The 10371-nt window shown below is 45.6% G+C and overlaps 1 protein-coding gene across 1 annotated transcript; it reads left to right on the forward strand.

Moving 5' to 3' along the window:
* The first annotated feature begins 564 nt into the window (after positions 1-564).
* Positions 565-2499, forward strand: LOC6552025 (probable cytochrome P450 12e1, mitochondrial). The gene is made up of 6 exons (XM_001980635.3): positions 565-651; positions 706-796; positions 871-1114; positions 1171-1287; positions 1345-1795; positions 1854-2499. Exons 1-6 carry the CDS (start codon positions 574-576, stop codon positions 2439-2441), a joined length of 1569 nt encoding a protein of 522 aa, XP_001980671.2. The 5' UTR covers positions 565-573; the 3' UTR covers positions 2442-2499.
* The last annotated feature ends 7872 nt before the right edge of the window (positions 2500-10371 follow it).

Raw genomic sequence — 10371 nt, forward strand, 5'->3', positions numbered from 1 at the left:
TGTCACTTGCCAAAAACATAAAAAATCGATTTTATTATAGCCGTCAGTCTGGCCCGTCTATATAGATTTTCTGTCAACGCTGATATTGCCTTTGTCTGGGTATTGCTGTCGCAGTGTGGGTGTTCCTTGGTGACAGGCTTAAATTTCCGGCGGTTTTTTAAAGATCTAACAGAGTCAACGGCGCGTATACGTAACATGTTTGTTTGATGGAGAACTATAGGATGCTCACGAATTTAAGTACTTAACAAGAGAGAACATTATAATCGGGTTCCTCGACTATCAGATACCCGTTACTCAGATAGTGCGGAACTTATGCAAAGCCAAAATACAAAAGTGTCAAGATCTAGAATTAAGATGGGCTTTCCAATTATGACATCACAAAAAGCTTATTTGCAAGTTCGGCATTCTCTGCAACGAAATCGAGACCAAAACAAAAGGCAGAAAAAACATAAACAATATTAATCAACTGTTCACCCGCTGAGCAAAAGAGCGCACTGAGCTTTGCCAAGCTCACTAAAAGAGAATTAATCAAAAAGTTTTCTAATCGAAAGTTGAGTCTTTTTAGTCTGCAAAATGTTGTCAAAGCAGTGGAACGCTAATAAACAGATCGCTAGCCAGATCTACCAGCTATGCAGGGGACTGGCCCAAAAGGTGAGGGAAATGTTTTTGAAATAAACATTTAATATATGTAATATACAATTATAGGTCGCTGCGGCGAGCTTAGAAGGGGCCAAATCGTATGCTGATATTCCGGGACCCAGCAAATTGCAGTTGATCAGAGCTTTTCTGCCGGGCGGTGAGTGAGGGAAAAGCTCTCCAGTTTATTCTCATTGTAGAATTGTTGATCTGTTGTTGAAACCCTCTCTTAAGGTCGCTATAAAAATTTGCCGGTACACGAAATGTTTCTGGACATGAACCGACGATATGGAAGTATCTTTAGGATGCCCAGTGTGGCCGGTACCGATATGGTGCTCACGATGAATCCTCAGGACTACGAAGTAATCTTTCGAAATGAAGGTCAGTATCCTTACCGAAGGAGTTTCGAGGTAATGGACTACTTCAAAAGGGTTCATCGGCGGGAAGTATTCGATGGCTATGACGGGTTGACTTCGGGGTAAGTAAACTAGATATAAGAAGTAATTATATGCTACTAAATATATAAACTTTCAGAAATGGTCCTGCTTGGGGAAAAATGCGCACGGCTGTCAACCCCATTCTGTTGCAACCACGTAGCGCCAAGCTTTATATGACGAATTTGCTGCAAGTAAGCGATGAGTTTCTGGAGCGGTAAGCATGTTAGGATTTTCACTGTATTCTGAACGAGCTTCTTTAACTCGATTTAAGAATTCGCGCTGTTCGAGATCCTGTTACGCAAGAGATGCCAGATGACTTTGTCGTGGACATTCGGCATTTGGTAATCGAATCGATTTGCTCCGTCGCCCTGAACACACATATCGGTTTATTGGGAGAACAGCGAGAAGACAAGGATATTCAAAAGGTAGTTTTGGCTCTGCAGGATGTGGTCGAGCTGGGTTTTCAGCTGGATATGATGCCCGCCTTTTGGAAATACTTTCCCATGCCAAATTTCAAGAAGCTCGTGCGTTCACTGGATACCATTACGGACTTTTGCTATTTCCACATTGGGAACGCCTTAAAACGGATCGAGGAGGACGCCAAGGCTGGAAAACTGAACGAGATTGGTTTGGAAACTAGCCTGCTGGAGAAGCTGGCCCGCTTTGATCGCCAAACAGCAGTGATTATAGCCATGGACTTGCTATTTGCAGGAGCGGATCCGGTAAGTAAACAATGTAATCAATTCAAAAATACTTCAGTTAACAATGTCTTATGGGCAGACACTTGTAACCCTAGGAGGAATCCTATTCAGCCTGTCCAAGAGTCCTGACAAGCAGGCTCGACTCCTGGAAGAGATCAGAAGGATATTACCCAGCAAGGACTCCTCGCTGACCATTGAAAATATGAGCAATATGCCCTATCTGAGGGCCTGTATCAAGGAGGGCATTCGAATGTATCCCATTGGTCCGGGAACCCTTCGCCGAATGCCCCACGATGTGGTGCTCAGTGGATATAGAGTTGTGGCCGGAACGGATGTTGGCATTGCGGCCAACTACCAGATGGCCAATATGGAGCAGTTTGTGCCCAAGGTTAGGGAATTTATTCCTGAGAGATGGCTGCGCGATGAGTCCAACTCCCATTTGGTCGGTGAAACTGCCACTCCTTTTATGTATCTGCCCTTTGGCTTTGGACCAAGATCTTGTGCAGGCAAGAGGATTGTGGATATGATGCTGGAGATAGCCATTTCGCGGTTGGTCAGAAACTTTGAGATCGGGTTCGACTATCCCATCGAAAATGCCTTTAAGGCAAAGTTCTTTGTGCAACCAAATATACCCTTTAAGTTTAAGTTTATAGAGCGACGCGAATAATGCTGATCCTGCGAGCTGACTCACTCACTATATAAAGCCTTTAAATAATACAAATTAAATATTATAGACGAAAAGAAACATATATTCGGTTAATTTTCTCAATATTCCCACCCTTTTTGGGTGAACAACTTGTAAGCGCCTGGCTAAAGACCTCCAAGTGGTTTTGGTTGCATACACATGTCCTTGTCGCTGAAGTGTCCTTTTGAACTCAATACGGCAACATCCACTTCAGCCAACATATCTTTACTGCTGTCCCAAAATAACTTTGGCATTTGCCGGTCCTCTGAAGAGGACTCTTGACTGGAGGGAAAAAATACAGGGTGTAATTTATGTATATGGAGGGTTGGTGACTCGAATGCCTTGAAAATTTTGAGCAAAGGTATTTTGAATGAGCTTGTGTTCGCAAACATCATTAAACGATTTATCTTACAGTCTGAAGTAAGAGGATCGTATTGATTTCGAATTAAGCCCGTAAGTATGCAACAGCTTTGAAAAAGATCACTTACGGCGCCACCTAGGTGTCAGATTGAGTACTTCACTGCCTTTAATCAACGCCAAGTTCAGCTCAGTATCAGTTAAGTTTTTGCTTTAAGCCATCTATGTAGGATACTAACCTGTACTCTTCGTATGCTCACTCAACGGCTGCCCATCCTTAATTCCATGCCATCAGACCAGTCCTCGTCCTTCGTTATCGGTTGTAGTTGGACAAACAAATGCGCCGACATAAATAATGCAAAAGTATTCATTTTGACATCGAATAGACAAAGTTGCATTGAATTTTCATGTTTGTTCCTCTCGTTCTTTTATTTCTTTCAGTTACTTGTGCCGGATCTTATCTGACCCCCCTCGCAAACTCTCTCTATCTGTTTTCTGCTGGAAAGTCCTGCTCGTATGTCCTGGATTTTATGCTGCAGACCGGACTCACTCGTTGGTCGTCGTCTTGTGCATTATTAAAACTATTCTGATGGCGCTTCCGAGGATGGGGTCCACTTGAAATGTCAATGCTGGGTCCCCAGCTCCTTGCTCCCCTATTCCTCTACTTCGAGCTCCAAGTTCCCAGCTCCTTTGCTCCTTTGCTCCTTGTTCCCATTTTGCAGTGCATAAAGTTTTATCGCTGTCGGGAGAAGGGGGGAAGTGGAACCCGATTCCGATTGCGATTCCGATTCCCTGCCTGCTGTTCTGTCACGTTTCCTGGCCCAGGACTCGCAAACTTGTGCCCGGGACGAAATGCATTTGCAATTGCATAAATGAATAGCATGAGGAGGAGGCGAGGCGAGTGGCCCAGACAAAATGAATGGAATTCATTATTGACCAGGAGATGTGTCCAGCCGAAGGTAGGGGGCGTGGCCGAGGTGCTGGCCTTTAAATTGAAAATACATGTCAACTATCGGCTGCCCACACAAATCACAGTTTCAGCGCGCATTTCGCAATTTTCGTTGTTGGATTTTCAGGGGGCGGAGCCTCAAGCACTTTATGACATGGCACTGTCCGCCCCACTCCCCAAAAGGACCCCTTCCAAAACCCTTTCGCTGCCCATAAAGTGAGCAATTAGACAATGTCCCAGCCTACTGCGCCTCCCACTTGCTGTGTTCTGCATCTTGGCAATCGGTATTTCGGCTTTTCGCATTGAACTTTGACTTGCCATCAACATGGGCTTCGCATCGAGTGCACACGCAGAAAATGCCAGTGGCAGTCAAGTTTTTTTTTGCATTTTAAGCTGATACAATTTTCAGGGAACTTCAATCGAATGTTGCCTGGTGTCAAGCCATAATAGTTGTGTCAATATGAAAGTTCCCAGTGTTTAGCCAGAGTTTCGTTGGCTTTATTGCTATATGATATTATTGTCTAATAATCTGCAAAGCATTTGAATTTATTGTGCCTTTGTCACGGTGTTCATATTCCGATTACCCCTCGGCCTCCTTGCGCCAGTTCCTGTCACATGACATGATGGCCGTCCATTGCCGAGCTGCCAATTTGCAACAGCACGGGCGTGGCAAACGGACCACGTCTAATGATGGCATACATAACCTGACTTCCCCTGAACGCCTCCGACCTGGCCAGGCACACGACCACGCCCACGCCCGCTCCTGGGTCCTTGGTCCTTGGTCCTCCGAGCTGGTCCTCTTCCAATTTCTATTCCTGGTGCCTGTGACCAGTGCCCGGTCCTGCTGCTCAGGCCTTGGTCCTTCGCAAGTGTCATGTCACACAACGCACTCGGCTGGCTTGTCAATTTCGCAGCTGGGCGTGGCTGGAAGCCAGGAGCATGACTTGAGCCCCAGTGGCAGGCATTAGCATGTTCCACCGCAGGCGCACAGTTTAAAGGAAAGGAAAAAGTATCAGCATTGCAGTGCAGGACAATCGGCAGACACCCCACCCACACACACATCAACATCCACTCCCACGCCCAAATCCCCACCCGCTTTCCACCCCCCAGGATGGCGACCCGCCCTGACAGGCGTCCATGATTAATGGTTGTCAATGGCATTCCGCTCGGATCGGATCGGTTGGGCTTGACTTGGCCTGCATGCGGAAAGTAATTTTGTTATTTTAAGAAAAGCCCTCGCAGGCTCTAAGGATTCTGTTTTGCAGGAAATTGATTCCCCCGCGTTTTCCCTTTTTTTTCCAGACCGCTGCCGCAGGAATTCCCCAACAAGTCGCAATTTCGCAACCTTTGCACCCCGCGAGGTTCACGGCGCTCAAGAAAAAAAAAAAAATAAAATAAAACGAAAATATAAATAAAAACAGGGGCTAGATGGTGTTAATGGCATTGGAAATTCGCGTGGGGTGCGGTGGAAGAAATTTAATTTATTATTTCGAAAAGCAAAGCATTTCTAATCGAATTGTATGCCAAATATGCGTTTCATGGGAAATTGAAAAATTGCGCCCCAATTGGGTGGATTTCCTCCAGACACAGATAATGCCGCCAGAAATTTGAATAGGTTGGTTTCCAGTGGGCGGGGTCGATAATGTCTATTAGATTGTTTGGCCTTAATGATGTCTTGTGCAGAGGACAGAACTTTTGATGAACAGGCACTTAGGGGAAATGAATGAATTCAGTACAATTCGGTATTGACTGATAGCGAAGCATAATACATTGTGATATATCAAATCTAACTAATTGTGTAGGTAAAAGAAGGAGGGGAACATTTTTACAAAAATCGTTGTGCCTTAGTAAGAAAAACTGATGTTTCTCTAGACTTTTCCAGCCTTTAAGGTTAATTGCGAGCACTTTAACTCGCGCCCCTTAAATCGCCCGCAGGACCTTGCTGCTGTGCATATATTTTTATTAATTTTCCAAATGAATTCCTGACAACGACAAAAAGACAGTGACAACGATGACAACAACAGCGGCAGAAGCGCCGGCCCAGACAGAAAGCGAGTTATCCTGGCCGCCAAAGGATAACAAAACGGAAAAAAATGGGGGCAGCCATTGTTGGCCACTGGCAGCCCGCTGCTGTTTCCCCTTTTCTGGATTTTTCAGCTCTTTTTTGGTAACTGTTGGCGACATTATTACGTTACTTACTTTACGCCATAAATGTTGTTACGTCATGGCAACCACCCACCCACATGTGCGCTAAAAAAGGCAAAACAATGAAATCAGAAGGAGCAAAAGGAGCAGAAGGAGCAGAAGGATGCGATGGCTGCCATCATTGTTATGTGAATGTGACGACTTTTTGACTTCCGCCACGCTGATGTGTTTCCGTTTCCTGTTTTATGCACAACTTTTGTCCGCCGCCTTTGCTTCGGCTCTTCCTTGCGCATCCTTTGTGCGCTTGTTTCTTTATATTTTTAAATGTTTGCCGCTGATGAAATGTAGCCAAGGATAACTGCCTGACGATTTCACGCCGCGTTGAGTCCACCACTCCCCTCTCGCCGGGATATTTGCCCGCCCGAGCTGTATGTGCATCCTCAATTTCCCTTTTATGTTATTTTAATTTTATGTTATTGTTATGACACAATGAAAATAAAATTGAATTGACACTGATGTCCTTGCTTCCTTTCCCGACTTTGGGGTCCTGATAAGTGCGTATAAACGTATAAGAGTGAGTGCGGAAGCTCCCGAAAAAATGCGTGTGTGTGTGCCGGTTGGCAGTGACGTTTTTATTGCCCGGACACACGGGTTCCAAGTGGCAGGCAGGGCAGACAGGATCACAGGATATTCAAATGGGCCATAAGTGCGGTTAAAGCGTTTCGCTCGCTTGACTAAATCTCAATCCGAGTCCCGAGTCCCAATGCCAATCCCAATCCCAATAGCAAATTGGAATAGCCATGCCAATCCGGCACAGAAACTTTCAATTTTTGACGCTGCCAGCTGGCGACATGACCTCTCACCCTCCGCCGCCCGTAAATCCAGCCTCCCCCAATCGCTGACAATATTATTTGTCGCGCAGGTTCAAAACAATATCATAAAGTAATTTATATGCCTGGCAGGACGCAGGACGCAGGACGAAGGACCAACGGAGCTGGGGGCGTGGAGAGCGCAGAGCGGAGCAAAACGGATCGGATTGGGGGCGGACTGCTACTGCTACTGCTGCCTGACTGCGATGATATATGGGCGAAATGGCTTTTTAATGACAACGACGACAACAGCAGCTTGTACAAATTACAAGCCAGCACACACACACACCACACACACACTCGCACACACGGAGGTTGTGATTGACCAGGAGCTGCGATGTGTTGTTGCTGTGCGTTAATTTGGATTGTCTTTGGGCTGCAGCTGCCTGATAAATGGGTCACACGTACTGGTACCATCCCGGCTTCCATCGGATGAGTGGCTGAATGGTGTTGTGACGGCGCGACTTCATCAAAATCTGTCCCTCTAATGGGCCTCCCATTCCCACGAGCACATTGATTGCTGATCAACAGACTTTGATTTCTTTTGGGTTCCTTTAAGTGTGGTGGGGGAAACTTCGTAGTGCTAGATTTACTGGTCTAAGAAGATTAGAGATAAATAATTCCCTTTAATAAAGACCCTGGTGAAGTGAACATTAGCTGTGAATGTTAATAATTAGCCAATTTGACTACCTAACATGCCCTTTTACTAAAAACTACTACTTTTGGGAGTGTTCGAACTAGGCGAGTAGAACTCCACTTGATTTGACAAGAACACTTATTGCTCGCACTTTTAAAAATTCATTTGGTACTGACACTTGGCCAGGACATGAACGGCGAACAAAGCGGCCGGAGGCCAAGTTGGCCGGCTGAATCCGGCTTCTGGCCTCCAGTTTGGTCTGGCTCTGGTCTGGTTTTTGGCCAGGCTCAGAGTCCGATTCTGCTACTGCTGCTACTGCTGCTGATGCCGATGCTTTTGGCCAGGCCAGCAATATCCCGGTGTGGCTGTTGTGTTGGCTTTGCGCAGATAAGAGAATTGTCCTGTCAACCGGAATGATATATGCGCCAGCGCATTCAAATTGGGCTAACAGACGAACCAGCGGCGGACTGGCCGTGCGATTGAGGATTTTCCTCTGCCCATTTCCATCTCCATCCCCATGGTTTTCCCCCACATCCAACCCATCCACCCCGTCCACCCCGTCCACCCCGTCCACCCCGTCCACTCTACTCCATTTCCATCTGCAGGATGTTTTTTTCTCGCACATCAGCGTGCGTTTCCCATGGAATGCTGATGATAGTCCTTCTCCCCAACCCCGAAACTACTTCTTATATGAGGGGGGTTAAGGGGCATCCTCTTTTTTCTTCCTTGGCTGCTGTTTTATTTTCAGCGCTTCCTTTTTTCCAAGCGGGTTTGTCGAGTTGAAAAATTGGTGTGAAAATTCAAAAGGAGCTGCGAGTGTGTGAGTTATGTGAGCACTCGTGTGTGTGTGTGCGTGTGTGTGTGTGTGTGTGTCTGTGTGTGTGCGAGGGGTGTTGCGAAATTACTTCGTGTGTAAAATTATGCGAATTGCGTATGGGGAAAAAAGTGTGAAAAAAGTACGGAAAAAAGGAGCTGAAAAAGGTGAGCGAATATTCATGCACGTAGCTGCGAATGGAAAAGTGGGAAAATGGGCGGGGAAAATGGGAAATGGAAAATGGGTCTGGGATGCGGGCTGCTCACTGCTTGGCATCTCACTTTTATTGCATTTCAACACTTGAGTATGCGCGCATGCAGAATTTCTCATAATAAATGTAATAAATAAAAATGTAACCTGAAATGTGACAGTTTCGTTTGATGGGAACGGGCGAGTGGAATATAAATCCGCGACCCACAAAATGTATAAAAAAGGACGCGCACAGGTGAACCCAAGTGCCTGCACCCACATAAGTTATTAACAAGGACGTTTTCTGCGTGGCTCTTTTAAATATTGCACAAGACTCAAAATTAACTGAATGACTGACAGCGGGAGTGGATTTCCTGCTCACAGGATATTTGCTTTATCCTCGAACGAGTTGCACGATGACATCAGTGGAGTGAAGCCTTCGGTCTTTTCCTCGCTTTGAGTGATGCCAGCCTCTGGCCACACAATTCCTTAAATTTGCTCAATTATCGTCCTTCGATGTGGTCCTCATCTCCTCCAGCTCCTTGGATTAACGTGCCCATACTCTGCAATTTGTCAAACTACGCAGTAAATACAGCAAAACCACACAAGGACTCATGCCAATCGGAAAAAATGAAGATACATATCAGAATTGAATGACTCAATACGACGAATAGATAACATCCTATCCTTGAAATGAGACATATAACTTCTTTTAGAGAATCTTAAAATGGTTTATATAAGTCATGTATTTTCAAACCATTTTTATTAATATTGTTACTGATATTGTTACAATTACATGAAGGTGGGCTGCGTCTGCCTCTTATTGAATGTTTTGTGTATCTCACATTTCAAGCCACTAGATTATAAGTCCCAATCTTTCTTAGGGTATTTCAAGTCAATGATATATACCAATTGTTTCATGCTAAATCAGCACAAAATTTTCAACGCCACAAAGAGCAGCGTCATCAGTTACAAGTCAACAACATGGAGGACTACGAGCCACGCGGACGATGGGGACAATGAAATAATTGACGCCATTGATGCCGTTGCCAAACTCAAACTCAAACTGAAACTCAAACAGAAAAGCCAGAAATCAGAAATGTGAAACGGGATGCCGGGACGCCAGGATGGGGCATACAACATTCTTTGGGAATTGAGCTCATTATGGCATCGGCATCAGCCGCATCACGAATACCATGCCAGCGCCACGCCTCCATTAGTGCAAAAAGCCATGCCTCCGGCCAGGTCCACGCCCCTCTTGCCGCCCACTTACACGCCCCGGCCAAAAGTCACAGTGTGGTCAAAATCGGGCTTCTAATGGAGGCGTGGGCTAAATCAAAAGGGTGGCGGATGGATAATGGTGCTCCGGCTGCCTAACGATTCCAAATTGCGTCAAAGATGAGATACTATGCCGAAAGCAGAACATGAGGGTCCTCTACAGCGTATCACAGGGTATCAGAATGGATTTATGCCCATGTTTTTAGTTTTGCTAAAATGTTACATGTGTTTACGAAACGTAAAGTCTTACATTTTTAGTTATTAGGCATCATTCTCCTAATAATTTAAGCCAAGAGCTCAACTGCATTGTTCACCAATTAGGTAAAAGTAAGTTAGTATTAAAATTTGTTCAGTGTTATCATTTCAAAGCAGTGTGTATTTGAGAGTAGCTCTTATTGGATAATTTATCAAATTTTCTTTGGGACATTCCGTGTACGCATACCCTGTTATCACGCAAGTGCTGGGTACCACCACGTGGCTGCCGTTCGTCGGGGCTCTTGGTTTCTGTTTGGGCCAGCAAAATGGGCGCCAAAAGTGCTCTTGCTTAGGCGGGAGATTGATGCCCGGCAAGCAAGTGCCATGATGACTGCCAGGCCTCCATTCGTGCTGGTCCTGTTCCATCGAGCGCTTCGAGGATAACCCATTGCCACCCCTGGCCAGATGCCCCTGCTCCT

This window comes from Drosophila erecta, unplaced genomic scaffold (assembly GCF_003286155.1).
Source record: "Drosophila erecta strain 14021-0224.00,06,07 unplaced genomic scaffold, DereRS2 tig00000000-arrow-pilon, whole genome shotgun sequence".
NCBI classification, from domain to species: domain Eukaryota; kingdom Metazoa; phylum Arthropoda; class Insecta; order Diptera; family Drosophilidae; genus Drosophila; species Drosophila erecta.